Below are 22,365 nucleotides of genomic sequence, written 5' to 3'. Positions count from 1 at the left end.
AGGCAAAGCATTTATTTAACCTTGCAAGCCTGACAATCTGAGTCCAAATTGCAGATTCCATAGTAAGAGAGAACTGACCCCTGAAAGTTGTTCTCTGACCTCTATAAACATGTGCAACATAAGTGTTCCTACACTCACATATGCTTTAATTAAAAAAAGGAAAGCTTTTTGACTTGTTCTCACTTTTATCTACTCAGTATATTTTTCACTTACTCTATAGAGTACTCTAATGACCTCACTCAACTTGGACTTGCTTGTATGACATGTTTTAGAGCGTGTAATATACAGAAACATAAAGTTGACCACATTTGTCATTTTTTCTATGTCCATTCATGTGAAGGTGCATGTGCACACATGTCAACCCTCACCTTCCACTTGGCAGGGTCTCTGTTGTTTGCTACTCTATGTGCCCAGCTCACTGGTCTGTGAGCTTCAGGGACCCACTGTCTCTGCCTCCCATCTTGCCACTGAACACTAGAGTTACTGACACGTGCCACCTTATCTGACTTTTACACGGGTTCTAGAGATTCCAACTCAGGTCCTCAGACTTGCATCACAAGCATTTCATGCACTGAGCCATCTTCTGTGCCCACATGATTTTTTTCCCTTCAGATAAGGTCTTCCTATGTAATCCTAGTTGCTCTGAAACTTCTTATATAGACCAGACTGGCCTTGAACTCACAGAGATTCACCTGTTTCTGCCACCTGAGTTTTGGGATTAAAAGTGTGTGCCACCCACCTCTGGACATTTTAACCATTGTTAAGTATACAACTCAGTGGTATTGTCACAATCATGTGTAAACATCACCACTACCCACTTTCAAAACCTTTTTTTAATCACTAAAGAGAAGCTCTGTACCCCTTAAATAATAATTTCCCATTTCTTCCACTCCTAATCCATATTATTGGTAGTTTCTATTCTACTTTCTGTCTCAATGAGATTGCCTATTCTAATGATACCTACTGTCTGTAGAATCAGTGTTTATTCTTTTTGTGTCTTTCTATCTTACTTAGCATGTTTCCAAAGTCCATCCATGTAACAGGATATATTTTGAGTTTCATCTTTTTTAAAACTGAGCAATATTCTATAGAACATACATACCAAATTCCACTTTTCTTTCACTCTTCAGTGGACACCTGGGCTATCTGATAATACTGTAAAAACACTGGCATCCAAGTTCTTTCTGAGATCCTATGTTCAATTCTCTGGGTACAGACCTCAGAATGGAACTACTTCATCAATTCTGTTTTCCTTTAGAAGGAAGTGCTAATCTGTTGTGCACAGAAGCAGGATTCAAGGATTCTGCTTTCTCTATATTCTCAACAATACTGTTTTTCTGATTTTTGCTGTTACAACAGATAACTTAATAGATGTGAAATGCTACCTTATAACTTTGCATCTCCAAACTACATGAAGCTGAGCATCTCTTACAAGCTTACTGGTCATTTATGTGTCTTTAGAGTAATGTCTATCTATTTAAGACTGTGTGGTGGTTTGAATAAGAATGGCCCTATAGGCTCCTAGATTTGAATGCTTAGTCATTGGGGAGAGGCACTACTGGAGAAGGATTAGAAGGCATGACCTTGTTGGAAGAAGTGTGTCAGTGGGAGTGGGCTTTGAAGTTTCAAAAGCCCAAGCTAGGTCCAAGTGGATCAGGATGTAGAACTCTCAGCCACCATGCTCCCCAACATGATGATAATGAACTAAACCTCTAAACTGTAAGCCAACCCCAGTTAAATGCTTTCTCTTATGAGAGTTGCTGTGGTCATGGTGTCTCTTCACAGTGATAGAACACTGACTAAGTCTGTGATGACTAATCTTGGTCATCAACTTGACACACCTGAGAAGAGGTGCAGACCCTTAATTCAAGAACTACTACCACACAGGCCTGTGGCCATGTCAGTGAGGCATTTTCTTCATTGCAAATTGATGTCTCAGGGCCCTGCCTACTGTGGGCAGTGTCATCCCTATGAAAGTTGAGCCTGGGCTGTTTTAAAAGGTAGCTGAAAATGAGCTGGAGAGACAGTAAACCATTTTCTTCATGGTCTCTCTTGGTTCAGTTCCTGCCCTGACTTCCCTCAGTGATGGACTGTGACTTGGAAGTGTAAAATGAAATAAACCCTTTCTTCCACAAGTTGCTTTTGGTCATGGTGTTTATCACAGCATCAGAAAACAAACTAAGAGCCAGGTGGTGGTGGTGCACTCCTTTAATCCCAGCACTTGGGAGGCAGAGGCAGGGGGATGAAAGCCAGCCTGGTCTACAGAAAGTTTTCTAGGACAGCCAGGGCTGTTAGATAAAGAAACCTTGTTCAAAAAACAAAAAAAACAAAAAAACAAAAAACAAACAAAACACACACAAAAAACAACAACAACAAAAAAAATCAAACTAAGCCAAAGTCCTTTGGCCCATTTTTAAATTGAGATCATCAAGAAACTTTGTTGTTGATTGGGGATTTAGCTCAGTGGTAGAGCACTTGTCTAGCAAGCACAAGGCCCTGGGTTCCATCCTCAGCTCAAAAAAAAAAAAAAAAAAAAAAAAGAAACTTTGTTGTTATTGTCTTTATATACTCTAGATATAAGCACCTATGAGCTAGAAGTATAAATAGATATAAACAGAGCACTTTGTCTATCAAGCAAAGGTCCAAATTCAATCCCCATCATGAAAAATAGAAACCTTTTAAGATATGTAATTTGCGAATATTTTCTCCCTTCTTGCCATTTGTTTCAGGCACTCTCTTAAATTGTTGGGGTTGTTTGTTTGTTTGTTTGTTTTGAGATGGTCTCATGGAGGCCTGGCTGGCTTCAAACTTGAGATGCTAGTTTTCCAAATGCTAGTGCCACAGGAGATCAGAGGACTCCACTGTGGAGTCAGCTCTCTCCGTCCACCTGTCAGGGATCAGTCAGGTCGCCAGGCTTGTGGGGCAAGCTCTAAGGCTGAGCTAGGCTCTGAGTTTACTATGTGGTTGGTCGCTTGTCTGGTGGTGGGAATACAACTCAGGGCTGTGCACAGAAAGCTCTCGATCACTGAAGGATAGTTGATTTTCACATGGTCTAATCCCTACCTGTTCGTCAGTTACACATCCAAATTCTTTTCTCTTCTCTGCTTTTTTGTTTTGTTTTTGTTTTTAGTTTTTTTTTGAGATAGGGTTTCTCTGTGTAATAGTCTTGGCTGTCCTCAAACTCACAGAGATCCACCTGCCTCTACCTCCCAAGTGCTAGGATTAAAGGTGTGCACCACCATCACCAGGCTCACACCTAAACTCTCTTTATTCTCCTTTTCTCTCCAGTTATTTGAAGTTATGGGTCCCTATGTAGCCTGAATTATCTGCTGCTCCCCCAGCCTCCCAGTGAAGCACCTTAGCCTTGTTCTATGTTAGCTAACTATTCTTCACCTCAATCCATTACAACAATTCTAACCAAGATTACCAATAATAACCTGGCTGAAATACTTTCAGTGCTTAATTCCTTTTTTCTCTCTATAACAAAAATTCGGCTGACAGTCCTATCTTCAAAATCTTTATTCCTTTGTTATGTTTGACAGTAAACACTTCTCTTTATTCTACTAACTTCTTTCTTTCCCATACTAGATCCAATTCTGCCCATCATTTAAATATTGCCATTTTTCAAGTTTCTCATCTAATTCTATTGGGAAAATTTCATTTTCTAATTGTTTGAACCATAACCATCTCACTAGCAGAACACTAATCTTTATTTCTGTCTGCCCTCTTCCCAGAACTCAATTCCTATTTCCAGATGACTTGGCAACATCTCAATCTAGACAGACATCATAAGTCATTACTTTCAGAAGTGAACAGAGACTGGGAGGATGTCTCAGTGAGTTAAGCCATTGTCACACAGCAAGAGGAACTGAGCTCAGAGCCCCAGCATCCAAGTAAGTGCTGGGCACTAAAAACCATGTCTTCTATCTTTACTAGTCTGCCCTTTTGGAATTCATTTACTGAACCTTTTACGTGTTATAATTTTGTGTTATTTGCTTTTTGTTTCTTTGTTTAAAACAGGGTCTCACTGGGTAGCCCTGGATGAAGTAGAATCAGACTGGTTTCAAACTCAGAGATCTACCTGCCTTCCAAGTGCTGGAATTAAAGGTGTGTACCACCATACTCAGCTATCTGGATATTTTAAAAGTTCATGTTTTACCCTTTTCTGTGCTATATATTAGAAAAATCTACCTTTCTCTTCATTAATTCTCCCTTTGGGTATTGACTTGGTGCTGCTGAAACCACTCGCTGAAGGCTGGACATGGCGGAACATGCCTATAATTCAACACAAGAGGTTGAAACAAGAAGATCCATATATGAGGTCAGCCTGGGATACACAGAAAGACACTGTCTCAAAAAAAAAAAAAAAAAAAATCAGCCACTGAATTTTAATTATATATTTTTTAATTTTAATTTTAAAGATCATATTTCTAATTTCTAGTCAATTTTGTTTGTTTTGAGACAGGATCTCTCTATGTAGCTCTGGCTACCCTGGAATTTGCTATGTAGACCAGGATGACCTCAAACTCACAGATCTCTCTCGGCCTGCCTCTCTGCTTCTCAAGCGCTGGGTTAAGAGGCATGTGCCACCATGCCCAGCTGAATCACACATTGAATTCGTAATGGCTCTAATGCTTCCCTTCAACCATTTCAGTGTCTTGAAGGTCTCATCCAGCTGTTTTATGTAATTCTGATTCTTCCCAAGGTACCTATGTCTTTATATCATTACCATAATCTCATTTTAAGATCTGCGTTTGGGGGTACCTCTTTTGAAACACCTTATTTTGATATATAAGACTCAGGGACATCAACATATTATATAATCACAGGTTTCATGTTGACTTTTTAAAAACTTTATAAATTATTTATTACTTTAAAAAACTTGGAAATAAAAAATAAAAAATTTAAAACAAACAAACAAACAAACATCAAACACTAAAATTAACCAGACCCAAAGTCTGCCAATTCTAACTGTAAAGAAGTTCACTGAGTTGTCCAGACTTTGGGTCTGGTTACTTTTGACTTCTTACAATGGGTGTTATAGTATAAATGCAAATGTCTTTTATCCAAATAATCCTAACATTCAAATAAAACATAAATTAACTACTTTACAACATTAAAATATGGATAAAACAGGCTTAATCAACAAGGCACACAATATACCTTTTCAGCTGAAGAACCTGTCAAGACAAATGTTGAGAAGACGGGAAGTGGATATTTGGTTTGAGGATCCCAGCACTCAATAGTGGCTCCCATAGGAAGGCAGAAGAGAGGCACGGATTCTGAGAGAGGGAAAGACTCATAATCTTCTTCCGGATACCGAAAAATCAAACCTTTCAGAGAAAGGACAAGATTTCTTTTTAAAAAAAATCACTTTTACATAAATTATTCATGATACATACTTAATAACACATTGTAATACCAAATTTTTTGCTATAACAGACATTAAAATAAGCCAATCTATCCTTTATTATGTTATTCCTGAACTTTTTTTTTTTTTTTTTGCTAGAGCTGAGGACCGAACCCAGAGCCTAGCAAGCGCTCTACCACTGAGCTAAATCCCCAACACCCCCAACTTCTTTTAATTACATGAAAATGTATTAAAAATACTAATAAACACTGAAGTCAGCCAATCTTGATCACCAATCAACACATTTTTTTTAACCTAAGTATGTCAACAATCTGTGAAGAAAGGTAAGAAAGTTCAAAGGAAAATTTGCTAATTACTTCAGTTAGTCTTTGGGAAAAAATTCAGAGAAGGGGTAAGTGTTATTTGAAAAATGCAAGGCAAGAAGAGTGATGTCAGCCCCACAGCAGTGCTGAAAGCTTCGGCCCGAAGGCCCTCCACGTGACCGTGACCGGAGACTTTTGGAGTGAGGAGGGAGACCCGGGAAGGAGGGCAGGAAGCAGCACTGAGCCTCACAGAGCCCGCCCTGCAGAGCAAAGGCGCTGCACACCACCCATCCACTGGCCTCTAATGTTACCAACAGACAGTCCACTTCCAAGTTAAAAACTTGAAAGTAAGATTCTAGTCCAGTTCAGTCTCCAAAACTCTGTATTCTAAAATATGTGTCTCATAGTAAGTACCTAAAATTTAGACTGTAAATACTTTTGCAACCCTTCTGCAAAAGTCTTAGTCTGAGCTGTCCACAGCTTCTCCCTTCCAAAGAAAAGACATCAAGGGATCATGTAGTACAGACATATTACAGCAATATTGTAGTCTACAATGATTCTAAATTTCTATTAGCTGTTGCTTTTATTTTTATATAGAGTAAATGGTTTAGTTCATTAGTATGAATGGATTTATGAGGACAATCAAGAGTTTTCAGATATGGATTTGCCTAATTTCCCTAAAATAAAATTTCACTTCAAAAACTGCATAAGCAAAAAGTAATTGGCACTGCTTCTTTTTCACAAAGAAGCATTCCAGCATCTTCTATTTATAACTGGAGCATACCTGTATTTTCAGATTTTATCCCACCATACCAGTGGGATGTAGAAGTCACACTTAAATCTTTACAGCCCTTGACACTTTTGTGTGCAGTTAGAGTGTGGCGATAGATTTCCCAAAAACTTCATGGCAGAAAAGTTTCTCAGGCCCTTCTCTCCTCCACATAGCTGATTCTTTGCAACAAGAGAGAAAGGAAGCAAGTCCACCTTTCATGGCAAGTAGCATGTGATTCAAATCAGACACACAAAGAAAAGGAAATATAAGAAGTATAGATGCAGTTTGACACCTTTATGATTGTCCAAATACAAAGATCAGAGAAAAGAAATTTCCACTGAAATTCAATCTATTAGTGTAGACCAAAGCTTGGCAGTTTATGCCTCATATGATGGCTTAGACAAAAGTTTAAATTTAACAACATATAGAGGTTGGTATTAGTAAATCTTACAACATATAATGCATTTAGAAAACTTCAGCCTTTACATGCTAAAAAGTATAGATAATTAACAAATACATCAATTCCACAAAGTACATAAGGGAACACATTTTGTCTTTTTTAGCCAGCCCAATGTTAGCATTCACTAGTTTGTCGACTGGGACAGATCTTCACTTCACTTACCAGCCTTATATGCTATTGCATTTGAAGCAGGCACAGACTTCTTATAACACAGAAACACATTGGAACCCCACTGTAAAAGACAAATTGAGTTTTCAAAAACAAACAAAAAGTGAAAAGGAGGAACTGATGATTTTGAATGTCATCTAGAAATTATTTATCCAGACAAGTCAGTTAAAATTCCTAGTTAGCCAGGAGTGGTAATACCTGCCTATAATCCCAGCATTCAGGATGAGGAAGTATAGGGTAGTGAATTTGAGGCCACTCTGGGTTACAAATACCCTGTCTTTAAAAAACAAACAAAAAGAGCTGATGTCTTGGTTAACAGTACCTGCCTAGTATTCATGAAAACTAGGTATGACCCCCCCAGTGCCACATAAAATTAGGCATGGTGGTACATACCTGTTGTCTTGGCACTAGGGAAGTGTAGACAGGGCACTGAGGAGTTCAAGGTCACCTACATTGTCATTTCCAGACTACCCTGGGATGGGATACATGAGACCCTGTCTCAACAATAATAAATATTTTAAAATTAAAACCTATCTTTATAAAGGTAGGAATGTAGCTCAGTGGTAGAGTTCAATTCCAGCACCCAAAAGAAAATCAAAGCACTGTTTGTAAAACAGTAGCCATGGAATAAAGTAAAAACAGGGTTGACAAAGGAAAAAAAACAAGTTGGGTTTTGTTGTTGTTGTTGTTGTTTTCTTTTTTTAAAGACAGTTTCAAAAAGTTTAGAGTTGATGAGGTCAGTGGGACACAGATGAGAGAGCAAAGGTGCTCACTGTTAAGCCTGACAACCTGAATTCAATCTTTGAGATCCTCATGTTGGAAAAGAGACTCAATTCCCAAAAGTGATCTTCTGTCTTCCATGTGTGCACATGTGCATGGCCACACACACACACATACACACACACACACACACACAGTAAAATGTAATTTTTCAAAAAAAGCTTGCAGTTTTATGATCATTCAGAGACTACTAACTAGTGCTTGAAAGAAGCCACACAAGAAGGAGTGGATATTGGAGCCCAAACTAGGAGAGACTGGGTTCCCCAGGAGACTGTGAAGTCATCACCTCCACTAAGAGTTACAAATGCATGCACCTCTGCCTATCTTCAAAATAAATTTGACCCAATAGCAAAGGTTAGTCTTATAAAACTATAAACTAAATATGTTTGCCCTGTTTCCTTCTCCACAACTCTGTGTGCTTATTTAAGGCAGGGTCTGAATTTGTGGCCCATATTGGCTCAGCAAAGCCCTATTCAGAGAAGGTTGGCTTTGAACTCCTGAGTACTGGGATTACAGTTATGTCTGAGTTTTACTAACCCTTTCAAAAAGTAAGCATGTAAAATCACAATATTTCAAATAAATAACTATAAAGAGAGTTTCCACCTAACCTATTTGTAACCGTCCTTAAAGCTACTACTGAAAATCAGAGGTTAATAAATCTATATGTTGATGTAACAGGCAATATTAAGATATACACAGACATACATAAAAATCCCAAGCTTAAATTATACTTATTCTGTGTGTCATCAGAATATTAAAAATAATGATTTATACACGTTAGAAAGGCACGGACAGTACCCCTTAATAAGGGAGCTAGTCTCGCATGTACAAGACCCTGGCTTGATCCCCATCTCAACAAGTCTTTTTCAATGTAAAAAAAATGGAGAGATAAAAATATAAACAGGAGGTCTAGAGAGATGGCTCAGAGGTTAAGAGCACTGACTGTTCTTCCAGAGGTCCGGAGTTCAATTCCCAGCACCCACATGGTGGCTCGCAACCATCTGTAATAAGATCTGGCACCCTTTTCTGTATACATAATAAATAAAATAAAAAATATATATATATACAAGAATCATAAAAATGTGAAAATAAATTATGGAACCAATATTAAACCTTTTTGGCTTATTTCCAAACCAAAGTTTGAAAAGGAAACAACTTTGTTCTTACCATGCCACAATTTAAGTTCTTATCAACTTTGCAGAAAGTGTGAGGAGGGGTTTCCCCTTTACTAGTTATAATAACACAGATGTCAGTTACAGCCAAGGAATTCTGGGACCGAGCTGGAGGAGCCCTGCGATAGGTGATAAAGATTCTTTGAGAAGTAGTTGAACTATTGTTGACATTGGCACAGCGACCATAGGGCGTGGCTTGGATAACTTCGCATCCTGGAATAAGCCTTTCTTTCCCTTCATATAGCACTCTGCAAGGCAGCAAGGAAAGGGAGAGAGAGAGATTTAAGTTAATGCTGTTTTCTTCTTGAAATGTGGAAACAAAACTTTAGTTATTCCTATTCCTCTCCAAACTTCAACCAGAAACCAAAACTAAAATGACTACTTTAGGAATTAAAAAAAATCTCTGGATTATTTTTCAAAAGCTAGAACCTGATTTAAGAAGTAAAAGCTGGGGCTGGAGAGATGGCTCAGAGGTTAAGAGCACTGACTGGTCCTGAGTTCAATTCCCAGTAACCACATGGTGGCTTACAACCATCTGTAATGAGATCTGGCGCCCTCTTCTGTATACAAAATAAATAAATAAATCTTAAAAAAAAAAAAGAAAAAAAAAAAGAAGTAAAAGCTGGAGTGAGCGATTGAATTTTTCATGACAAGAAACCTACGAAAGGAATTGGGAACACTACAGACACCCTCAGGTCAAGCTTTAGAAAGTCTACAGAGTGCTCAATTCAGGTGGTTTCAGGAAAACGTTCTTCTCAATTCCTGTCAAACCTTTATTTTTAAAAGTCCTTAGACCAAGTGAATCCCACTCACTAAGGAGGCAGAAGCAGGAGGATCTGTGAGTTCAAGGTCAGCCTGGTCTACACAGCCAGACAGGGTAAGAAAGCAAACCACAAACCCGTCCACACACAAATGACACCTACCATCAAGTAAGTAAAGTGTGCTAAGATCCCAACGGATGCACAAGACAAAGGCCAAGACCTGCCTTGGACACACAGGGAATTCCAGTTCAGCCTGGGCTACAAAATGAGATCCTGTCTCAAAAAAACTGAAACACACCGGGTGGTAGTAGCACACCCCTTTAATCCCAGCACTCAGGAGGCAGAGGCAGGCGATCACTGTGAGTTCCAGGCCAGCCTGGGCTACAGAGTGAGTTCCAGGAGAGGCGCAAAGCTACACAGAGAAACCCTGCCACGAAAAACCTAAATAAACAAATAAATAAATAAATGAAAATAAACAAAAAGGCACAAAGCTAGGTGACGGATATATGTGAACTCTGTTACTCTTGTAGTTTCTGTGTAAAGTTAAACTGAAACTAAACTGGATTTTGCCAGGACTCAGGACAGCTAGCCAGGACTGAAAGCTCTAGAGCAGACTGGGCTGTGCAGCTAGGCCATGTAAGTACTATTTTTAAAAACTGCTTGAAATGAAATGTCTCTATTTTTTTTAAAGTAGGCAAAGAATGTAAATAGACATTTAAAGTCATGCAAATGGCCAAAACACATGTAAGCTGCTGAGTATGTCAGACCGCAGAAGGACAAGTCAAAACAATGAGCTATTACTTCACATTATGTGAGAAGAAAATCATCCAAAAGGTAACAGGGGCTGGGTATGGCAGCATATGTATCGAACACACACACACACACACACACACAAACACACACACACACACACACACACTTACATAAAGAAAGAGAAAGGAGGGGGATTTTTAAAGAAAACAGGTAAGTATTGGTGAGGATGTAGGAAAAAATGCTGATGAAAAGTTCTTGATTTAGATAAGTTTGACGGGTGCTCAAAAACTCAGCAGTCTACTCAGGGTATACGACTAAGACAAATAAAAACATAAATGCTCATAAAATCATTACAGTAGTCAAAATGTGGAGGGGTAAAAAATCAAATGCCCACTAACTAAAAGACACAATATGAAAGTTCCCAAGAGTCTACTGCCCAGCAATTAAAACAAGGCAATACATGGGAAAGTCCACCCTGTGAAGTGAAGGCGGCCAGTCACAGACAACCAGGCAGCAGCGTATGACTGCCTTTATAGGACACGTCCTGAAGAGGCCGATGTTCAGGGACAGAAAGCAGAATAGTAACTTCCTAAGAGTAGAGAGGAGTCAGGAACATGAGCAAGTGGCTGCCAACTAGGTACAGAGTTTCTTTTTTGGAAGATAAAAATGTTCTAAAGTGGATTATAGTGACAGCTGCACAAGTCTCTAAATATACTTTTAAAAAAAAACCTACTGAGTAATGGGTTAGTAATATGTAAACTTTATTCACATAAAGCTCTTAAAAAGCCAGCTAAATATTAGCACATACTATAAAGAAAGGCCTTGTGGAGTTTGGGATTTAGCTCAGTGGTAGAGCGCTTGCCTAGCAAGTACAAGGCCCTGGGTTTGGTCCTCAGCTCTGGGAAAAAAAGGAAAGAAAGGAAAGGAAAGGAAAGGAAAGGAAAGGAAAGGAAAGGAAAGGAAAGGAAAGGAAAGGAAAGGAAGGGGAGGGGAGTGGAGTGGAGGGGAGGGGAGGGGAGGGGAGGGGAGGAGAGGGAAGGGGAGGGGAGGAGAGGGGAGGGGAGGGAAGAGGAGGGGAGGGAAGGGAAGGGAAGGGAAGGGAAGGGAAAGGGAAAGGGAAAGGGAAAGGGAAAGGGAAAGGGAAAGGGAAAGGGAAGGGAAAGGAAAGGAAAGGAAAGGAAAGGAAAGGAAGGAAGGAAAGAAAGAAAGGAAAGAAGAAAGGAAGAAAGGAAGGAAGGAAGGAAGGAAGGAAGGAAAGAAAGAAAGAAAGAAAGAAAGAAAGAAAGAAAGAAAGAAAGAAAGAAAGAAAGAAAGGCTTTACAATGTAAATCAAGACTATCTGCCACTGGGTGAACAGAAACAACAAGGGGCTGGAGAGGAGGCTCAGGTTACTAACATGGACTGCTCCATCAGAGGACCCGTTAGGTTCCCAGAATCTACATCAGATCACGACCACCTGAAACCCCAGCTCCAGGATTTCCAACACACACACACACACACACATACACACACACGCACGAATAAAAAATATAAACATTAAATTTAAAACTTAAACACATAGAAGCTTATGGAGCACATCCGTGTATGGCTGTAGGTCTACCCATTTTTCTGATTTACTTCATTTTATGTGTATGGGTGTTTTGCCTGCATGTATGTCTATGCATCATGCATATGCAGTATCCTTGGAAGCCAGAAGAGGGCATCAGATTCCCCTGTGTAACACAGATCTACAGACTAAAGCAATTCACTACTCTAGCATTCATAAAACATTAAACAAAAAAATACTTAAGAATTAAGAAAATAGCTGGGTGGTGGCGGCACATATCTTTAATCCCAGCAGATCTTTGAGTTCGAGGCCAGCCTAGTCTACAAAGTGAGTTCCAGGACAGTCAGGGCTACACAGACAAAACCCTGTCTCCAAAAAACAAAAACAAACAAACAAACAAAAAACAAAAAAAAAAAAAAAGAAGGAAGGAAGGAAGGGAGCAGGGAGAGAGGGAGGGAAGGAAGGAAATAGATAAACTTCTAAGATGAAGAAAGGAAAATTAGTACAATGCTCTCATTACTGACTCAAATATACAATCTTAACTCTCCAACTAAAACATGAAGACTGGCTAAGTGGATTAAAAATAAGATTCAAGGGGCTGGAGCAATGGTTCTGTGGTTAAGAGCATTGGCTGCTCTTCCAGAGGACCCTGGTTCAATTCCCAGCATCTCACATGGCAGTTCATAACTAACTCCAGTTCTAGAAGATCTGACAACCTCATATATATGACATCTATGCAGGCAAAAAACAACACACACACACACACACACACACACACACACACACACACACAAACCCCACAATGTCAGGGGGCTGGAGAAATGGCTCAGTGGTTACAAGAACTAACTTCTGCCAGAGGACCCAGGTTCAATTCCCAGCACCCACATGGCAGCTCACAACTGTCTATAACTCTAGTTCCAGAGTATCCAATGCTCTCATATAGACAAAACACAAATGCAAATAAAAAAATAAGATTCAACTGTTTGTTGTATGCAAGACACTCAAAAACACACAGATGGAAAGTGGAATGACAAACAATACTCCAAGAAAAAGAGAATCTGAAAGCAAGCAGGATCACCTATACGCCTATCTGACAAGGCAGACTTCCAGCCAAAATTACTCAGGAAAGATCGTCCTTACACACTCTCAGAAAGAACAAGCTAGCTAGACATAACAATTACAAAGCTAGGGCTGGAGAGAGGGCACAGCGGCTAAGAGCGCTTCCTGCACAATCCTTAGGGTTAGAGTTCAGACCCCAGCACCCACACAAGAAGCCAGCATTCCTCATACCTGTAACTGCAGCTCAGAGCTATCTGGAGAGACAAAGTTCCAGGTTCAGGGAGAGACCCTGCTTCTCAAAGGAATAGAAGGAAAGTGATAGAGTAAGACACCCTACACCCTCTTCTGGCCTCCAAGATACGAACAGGAGCACACAAGAATCCAACATACACACACACAATTATACACACACAGATAAACAGAAAAGCAAATGAATAAATAAATGAAAGTCATAAATACCCCATTTCATAAAACAAACACTACTGAACACAAAGGGATAGATAAGATCAGATACAATTATAGGGGGGTACTGCAATACTATACTTTCATCAGTAAATGCATCAAATTAAACTTCAGATTTAAACAGTACCATAAATCAAAAGAATTCTGTAGAATGTCATCCAACAGCTGCATAATATTCATGTCAGCTTCCTGTGAAAACTTTGTCAAAATAGATCACAGTTTACAACACACAAGTGTGCATGTGTGCGTGTGTGTGTGTGTGTGTGTGTGTGTGTGTGTGTGTGTAACAGTCTATTATGTAGCTCTGGATGCCCTGGAACTCACTATGTAGACCAGGCTGGCCTCAGACACAGAGATCCACCTTCCACTGCCTCTGCCTCCCAAGTAGGAGTGCTGTGGGAAAATCTTTTTGTTCACTATGAATATGTGTCACCCAGATTGGTTAATAAAAAGCTGCCAATGGCTAGACAGGAATTTTCAGGACAGAGAGGACACTGGGAAGAGGAAGCCAGGCATGAAGGAAGCAGGAAAGCAGCTTGGGCAGTACAGAGTAAAGGTAATAAAGTCACGAGGCAGAAAGTAAATAATAGAATTGGGTTAATTTAAGTTATAAGAGCTAGTTAGAAACCAGCCCAAGCTATCAGCTGAGCTTTCATAATTAATAAGAAATCTGTGTGGTTACTTGGGAGCAGGTAGGTGGGACAGAAAAATCCACCTACAGACATGCACCACCATACCTGATTTTTTTCAAACAAGTCTTAGCAATATAAAAATTGAAATAATTTCTTATATCTCATCAGACTATACTAGAAAAAAAGGAAATAATACCAATAACCTGTCAGTAATCCCAGTATTCAGGAGGCCAAAGCAGAAAGATCAGGTCAAGGTCAGCTTAGGGTCAAGGCCAGCCTAGGCAACACAGCAAGCTCCAGACCTACACAGTGAGGCTCTGTCTCAAAAAACAGGGGCTCTGTATATAGCTCAGTATTGGAGTACATGCCCAGCATGTACACTGCTTTGCATTTAATACTCAGCATACCACTCTACCCCCACCCCCAGAAAATGAAACAAAAAGGAAATGATATCAATAGCAATATAAACTACAAACAGGGATAGCATTCAGTATATTTTGAATATTTTGAATGATTACTGTGGTGGTATTGTGTTCCCCAAAATACTGTGTGTTCCTCTAAATAAACTTATCTGGGGTCAGAGAACAGGACAGCCACAATATTAAACATGAGGATAGGCAGTGGTAGCACACGCCTTTAATCCCAGCACTTGGGAGGCAGAGCCAGGTGGATCTCTGTGAGTTTAAGGCTAGCCTGGGCTACCAAGTGAGTTCCAGGAAAGGTGCAAAGCTACACAGAGAAACCCTGTCTCAAAACAGCAAAAACAAACAAACAAACTAAACTAAACAAAAAACAACTCCTAGAATCAAATAAAAACATGGGGGTATATTTAAGCCAGCACAGAATTTACATATATGAAGCCATTGGTGTGGCTCTGCATAAACCAGGTGTGGTGGCAGAAGTTTATAATTCCAGCATTAGAAAAGGCAAGAGAATCAGAGGTTCAAGGTCATCCTCCCCTACAAAACCAGGCAGTTTGAAACCAGCCTGGGATACTTGACACCCAGCTGTAATAATCTTTTTTAAAGACCCCTGCCATTAAGCCTGACAAACTGAGTTCAATCATAAAGTCATGAGAGAAAGAAAAGGCTGACTCTCTCAAGTTGTTTTGTGACCTCTGTGTATATGTGTATGCACACAAAATGAACAAAAACATAATACAAAACAAAAAGGCATATAGTAGCACAGGCCTTTAATCCCAGCACTCAGGAGGCAGAGGCAGGCGGATCTTTATGAGTTTGAGGCCAGCCTGGTCTACATAGCAAGTTCCAGACCAGCCATACTAAATTCCTGACCTGGGCGAGTGGGGATCTTGAAAGCCCCTGAGATGGTTCAGTAGGTATATACCTGCAATAAGTCCAACAACTTGAGTTTGACCCCTGGAAGCTATATGGTGGAAGAAATCCTTCAAGTTGCTCCATGACCCCACATGCACACCCTATGTGTGAGCACACATACAAAACACATACATACATACACACACCTTGCATACAAAAGGACAGGACAGAGCAAGGACATGAAAATGAAAGCAGAGGAACTATTTGTGAAGAACAGCAGGACCACTGGGGAGGGAGGGGCAGCAGGGGCAAATGAGCCAAGTACACTAGATACAAGTGTAGAAATGTCATAAATGCAAAAATATGATATTTATGAAAAACTGAGAGCTAACACTTTCAATGATAAACTCTCAAATTTTTTTGCTTAGACTCAGGAATGAGACCAACGGCTACTATGACCACTGCTACTCAGCACTGTAGTAGAAGTTCTAGCCACAGGAATTGAACAAGAAAATAAAACTATCCAAACTGTCCGGGAAGGTGAAACTATGGACACTTGCAGATGACATCATCTTGTATTTTAACATAAAGCAGAACAAAGCACAAGTCAGCAGCAGGCTACTGAACTCACAGAAGCTGGAGGACAGTATTTACATACATGCCCCAACTGCCCAACTGATCCCCGTTTAATGTACTCTCCATGAAAACTGCATGTTTTGTATAAACGGACAAACTGAACCCAAAAATACTTGTCAAGGTGCTCTCCAATGGCTATATATCTACAATCCCTGTGTGTGTGTGTGTGTGTGTGTGTGTGTGTGTGTGTGTGTGTGTGTGTGTTGGGGGTAGGGAAGTAGTTCTGAGACAGGCTTTCAAGTAATCCATCAAACCAGCTATGTAGCAAAGTAGCCTTAAACCCTGATCCTACTAGGATCCCATGCAAGTACCTTTACGGCCACATGGCTCTACCATCAGTTTTTACTAGGGATGGTTATAATAAACACAACACTTGAATATAATATCCACACATGGTAAATTACTAGGGGATTATATCAGCAACATTTTCACAGACAAGTATCAACACATATTTTTGAAATAAAGTCTTTGCAGCAATAACAAAGAAGAAATCTCCACCAACTATTGACAAAATACTTCACAACAGCAATGTATTTATTTTCACTTATGTCTGTGTGAGGGTGTCAGATCCCCTGGAGTTACAGACAGGCGTGAGTGGCTGTGTCAATGCTGGGGAAAAACCCAGATCCTCGGGAAGAGCAGCCAGTGCTGAGCTATCTCTCCAGCCCCCACAACAGCTATTGAAAAAAATGGACTGTGTTTTTTTTTCTTTTCTTTTAAAGTAGTCCTGGGCATTGAACCCAGGAACTTGTATGTGTTAGGCAAACAGGCCCATCTCCAGTCCCCAACTTAGAAAGGAAGGAAGGGTGCTCGCTTTGGCAGCACATATACTAAAATTGGAACGATACAGAGAAGATTAGCATGGCCCTTGGGCAAGGATGACATGCAAATTCGTGAAGCGTTCCATATTTTTTTAAATAAAAAAATTTTTAAAAAAAGGGGGGGAAGGAAGGGAGGAGAAACGACTTCCTCTAACCCCAATATTTGAGACAGGATCTCATGTAGCCTAGGCTGGCCTTAAACCTGGTATACAGACAAGGATGACTTCAAATTTCTAATCCTCCTGCCTCCACCTTCCAAGTGCTTGGGATTACAGGTACAAGTCACCACACTTGGCTTCCAAATATATATATTATATATTTCTTTAAAAAAAAAGGAATGCCTTTTCCTAAAGGTGCTTGGATTTATAATCATTCATCATACAACACAAATAGTCCCTTAAATACAATGTCTTTCATCATAGCTCTTCATATTTTTATATCTAATTAAGATTAGGTATAGACATGCAATATATCCTTGAACTTAATCTTGAAATAAAAAATAATAAAACTACAAGAAAATTCAAATTTCTACTACTATATACCTTTTTTATTTTTAAGTAAATTTAATTCCCTTTACCATAGCAAAAGAAAGTGATCCTACCCAATATCTGTAAGGGGCGGTTTATCTCTCCCTCTCTTATAACACAGAAAAAGCTCTGGGCTTTTCAGACTTCCATAGTTCAGATTGGCCTGGAGTGCTGATGGAGTGGCTTCAACACAGGTGTATCCTTCGGGTACAGCTTCCCCAGCCGATTTGATAATCACTGCAATGTCTGTGATTGGAGCTTTAGGGCCAGTTGATTTAGTATCTATACGATTTATTTCTTGATCCAAAAGAGTTGACGTATCAGTGAGACCTGCCACAACAAAGTAGTCTGTCACTCTTGGTCCTTTGTCTTCTATCATGACTGCTGTTCTGCTACCTAAAACAGAAAAGAGAAGGTATCAATGGTTAGAAATACTTCATACTGATCAAAATAAGACATCCTTAAGTTAGGAATAATCAACTATCACACTTCTCAGACTTATAATCAAACTTCATTCTGTAGGTTTTAGCACATCACTTTTACCTACAACAAAGTAGGTACATTTGCAACACAACTACAGTCATTTCATGTACCTATAGCTCTTATTTAAGATCTTAGCTGGGTGTAGTGGCTCAATCTGTAATCCCAGCACTTGGAAGCCTAAAGCAGGAGGATTTTGAGTTTGAGGCCAGCACTACACAGTGAGAGCCTGTAGCTAGAAGTTTCTCTGGTCATGCTGGGCCCCCACATTCAGGGCAAATGTCTCCCACCCGCATCCCGCAGTTGCTTGGTCCCAAGTAAACACACAGAGGCTTAAATTATTTACAAACTGTATGGCCTATGAGTGAGGAGTCTTGTTAGCTAGCTCTTATAACTTAACCCATTTCTAGTAATCTATATGTTGCCATGTTGCTGTGGCTGTGGCATTACCGGTCTGCTGACATCCTGTTGCTCCTTGGGCAGCAGCTGGCATCTCCCCTTACTTTCCTTTCTCCTTTCACTATCTCTTGGATTTTCTCATCTGGCTCCATCCTGCCCTGCTATAGGCCAATGCAGCTTTATTGATTATCCAATGAGAGTAACACATATTCACAGCATACAGAAAGACATCCCACAGCAAGACCCTGTTTCAAAACCTGGAAAAGGGGGCCAATGAGATGAATCAAGGGGTAACTCAAGAGCCAACTCCCCTGCAAGCTGTCCTCTGGCCTCCACACTCACAATATGGCATGCACACATACACATACACACACACCCCTATCCACAAACAAGTACACATACACACTACTATTCAGTAAAGATTTATGAACTGTTGAACTAGGTAATAATATGGATGAATAATAAAATGATATGAAAGCAATCAGATCAAGAAAAAAGAATGCATATATGATTCTATTATTATTATTATTATTACTATTATTTTGAGACAAGGTCTACTATGTAGCCCTGGCTGGCATAGAACTCGTTGTGTAAACCAGGCTAGCCACGAAGTCACAGAGATCCATCTGCATCTGCCTCACCAGTTGTGAGATTAAAAGCATGCACCACCATGCCTGGCCCCATATAAATTTTAGAAACTTGTTGGAATGATGTTTTCAGTGGTTAAGAACACTAGCTGCTCTTCCAGAGGACCCGAGTTCAGTTCCCAGCATCCACATGGTGGCTCAAAATCATCTGTAACTCCAGTCTCAGGGGATCTGACACCCTCTTCTGACCTCCAGAGGCACTGAATAAATGTAGAGCATTCTTACAGGCACATTCTTAAAGGCATACTTACAGGCAAAACACCCACACACATTAAAAAAAAAATCTAAAAAAAAAAAAAAAAAAAAAAAAAAGCCAGGAATGGTAGCATACACCTTTAATCCCAGCACTTCAGAGGCAGAGTCAGGTGGATCTCTGAGTTCGAGGCCAGCCTGATGTACAGAAGGAGTTCCAGGATGGCCAGGGCTACATAAAGAAACCCTGTCTCAATTAATCAATTAACTTAATTGATTGAATTTTTAGAGGCTATGTTGATAACAGGCAAAATCAGGAGAAAATAGTGAGATAGGAGGAAATGTGGGATATTGATGGATATTCACTATCTTGAATTGGCAATAATTTCCTAATTTGAAAGAAGGGTGTCAGGACACAAAAACGTAATAATTCTGAGTGTTTGTGAGAAAACTCCAAGGAAACAAGACAAGAGTCTTGTGACCTCTGTTTCTTCAAAACACAGAATTGTTCTTGGAATGTGTTTGTGTGCTCCTCCCAGGTGTGGGGTAGGAGTGAGTTTCCTTCAGCTGTTGTTATGCATGTGCCTCTAAGGAAACATGTCTTTGTCATGTGCAGCTTGTCCTGGTGTTGTATACTTATTTGGGTGATTCTTCTTAACTCTCAAAGCATAAACTGTCTGATGCTCTGAATAAAGCCGGCTACTGCACCAAATTTGAGTCAACCCATTTTTAGGTTCACCCTGAGCAGTAAACAAAAGGGATCAGTGGGAGTGGGGGGAGACAGGAGAGGATGATGAAAGGCTTAAAAGTTTTGCTGCTGTTGGTTTTTCAAACAGAGATTCATTACGTAGCCCTAGTTGGCACGGAACTTTGTAGTAGACCAACCTGACTTTGAACTGTTGACCTCTGCCTCTTTTATTTATTAAAGATCTATTTTTATTTTTAAATTATTGGGGGGCTGGAGTGATGGCTCAGAGGTTAAGAGCACTGGCTACTCTTGCAGAGGACCTGGATTCAATTCCCAACATACATAGGACAGCTTACAACTGTCTGTAATTCCAGCCTCAAAGGATCTGACATCCTCTTCTGGCCTCCAAAGGCACTGCATGCAGGTAGAGCACAAATATACAAGCAGGTATATCATCCATATTTGTAAAAATAAGTAAAAATTTAAAAATCATTTAAAAATATATGTATCTGTGTATGGTATGTGCACATGAATAAAGAGGCCCTGAAAGGCTAGAGGTATTTGGGTTCCCCTGAAGCTGGAGTTACAGGCTGCTTTGAGATGGCTGGTGTGGGTGCTGGGAATCAAACTCAGGTCCTTTGAAGTGCCCCTAGTGCTCTTAACAACTGAGCCACCTCTCCAGCCCTGAACTTATATTTTTATCTATTTGAGGTTTTTGTTTTGTTTTGAGGAGTGAGACTCAGTCACAGCAATCCTTTTATCCTTTTTTGCCTCACCCTCTGAAATGCCCAAACACTAGACCTTTAACTCTCTTTACCATGACCACTCAGACTACATCCACTTTACAGCTGAACACCTTTTCTCTCTGTGTGTACCTCACATTTTTATTCCTACAGCTACTTAAGGACACTAAGTTGTCTCCATACCCTGCTGCTATCGAATACTAAACTGAGCCTGAGGGTGGAGGGGTGCAGGTTGGCCTCAAGATAACAATTTCACTCTGGCTAGCTAGCTAGAGAAGTTTAATTGCCAGTCCATACAGTAATTCTATTTTTGGTTTTTTTCTTTTCTTTTCTATTTTTTTGAGACAGGGTTTCTCTGTGTAACAGTGCTAGGATTAAAGGTGTGCACCACCACCGTCTGGCCAGTGATTCTACTTTTAATATTTGAATAATCTCCCTAATTAATTTCCCACGTTTATAGAACGTGTTCCAGGACTCCCTTTGCTCTAAACCTCATGTAGCAAAAGCTTTTCTGTTTGGATTTTCACACTCTGAACCCCAGGCTAGCTAGGACTCACTGTGTAGCCCAGGCTAGCTCAAATTCTCATTAGTCCTCCTGCTTCAGCCTCCCAAGCCACTTAGCTTTAACAAAGCTTTTTAAAAAGTATAAAAAAAATCAATTTATAAGGCTTAATAATTATTCATTCTCCAATATAACAAAGATAATCTTTCATAATTTAATTTCATACTTCTTACTGACTATGCCCCCCTACCAGAGTTTCTGTGTGTTGCTCTGGCTATCCTGATACTCCCTCTGTAGACCAGGCTGGCCTCAAACTCAAAGATCCCTCTGCCTCTGCCTCTGCCTCCCCAGTGCTGGGATTAAAGGCATGTGCCACCACACATGGTGACCAAGAAATCCATTAATGTAAACAAAACACCATTAGCTTCAACTTACACAACTAAATATCATTCACACAATTCTTCTCATTGTAATAAAAAGGTTTCTTCCAGAGTTTCACAATTTATCTGCACGTTCCCACACCATGCAAAATGAATAATTTTTTCAATCAAGAAAAACAAGAAAAATACCATTTTATCAGTTAATGGCTACATTTAAGCAATGTGAAACAGGGTTTAGTGTTTTCCTTTAGACAACTCTATCAAGATCAGTTATGCCTATATCAGAGAACTAGAACACTGAAGTCCTTTCAAATAAAATCAGTTGACAAAACAATGATATTCTCCATTGTTGTTGTATCTGTGGTGCCAAGTTTTACAGGAGTAATGTAAAGAGAGGGCCAGAGAGTTTCATCCAGGTCAGCCGAGACTAAGAGAGTGAGGTCCTATTTCAGAGAGCTGGAGGGGGCGGGGGGAGAAAGAGAAAGAGAAGAAAGGAAGGAGGGAAAAGAAGGAAAGAAAAGAGAAAGCCAGGCAGGATAAAGGAGCCCTGGAAAGTAAAGGATGCAGCAGCCACTAATAACTGGATAAATCCAGTTGTTAACAACCAAATCCCCTCAGGAAAACTAAAATTTCCCTTTTTGAATGCTATCCAAGTGTGGTAGCAAAGGCAGAAGGATCACCAGAGTTTAAGGCTGGCCAGGTCTACACAGTGAGTTCTAAACCAGCCAGGACTGCTTAGTGAGATCTTATCTCAGAGAAAGAAGGGGATGGGGAGCCAGCCTGGGCTTCGTGGCTGTACCAGTAATGCCAGAATTTATGAGGTAGCAGCAGAAAG

At 40.0% G+C, this 22,365-nt stretch overlaps 1 protein-coding gene and 1 non-coding gene across 4 annotated transcripts in view; one reads left to right on the top strand and one right to left on the bottom strand.

The window, feature by feature from the left end:
- Dennd4c (DENN domain containing 4C) overlaps positions 1-22,365 on the bottom strand; it is a 93,090-nt gene that overhangs the window by 58,903 nt on the left and 11,822 nt on the right. For 2 of the 3 annotated variants that reach the window (XM_036177551.1, XM_036177549.1), the window contains exons 2-5: positions 17,574-17,895; positions 9,021-9,273; positions 7,068-7,137; positions 5,164-5,333 (exon numbers count right to left, since the gene is read on the bottom strand). In XM_036177551.1, the coding sequence (XP_036033444.1) occupies positions 5,164-5,333; positions 7,068-7,137; positions 9,021-9,273; positions 17,574-17,878 (798 nt within the window). In that variant the 5' untranslated portion in view covers positions 17,879-17,895. Of the gene's footprint in view, positions 1-5,163; positions 5,334-6,457; positions 6,534-7,067; positions 7,138-9,020; positions 9,274-17,573; positions 17,896-22,365 lie in introns of those variants that run through there. The other variant, XM_036177550.1, reaches the window with a different exon arrangement.
- LOC118578916 lies at positions 16,958-17,064 on the top strand. Its single transcript, XR_004944306.1, has one exon. It is a non-coding gene; the product is annotated as a U6 spliceosomal RNA (small nuclear RNA).

The sequence above is a fragment of the Onychomys torridus genome, chromosome 2 (genome assembly GCF_903995425.1).
Source record: "Onychomys torridus chromosome 2, mOncTor1.1, whole genome shotgun sequence".
NCBI lineage: Eukaryota > Metazoa > Chordata > Mammalia > Rodentia > Cricetidae > Onychomys > Onychomys torridus.
Note: the sequence above shows the minus strand (reverse complement) of the source record. Positions and strands in the feature narration are given on the sequence as shown.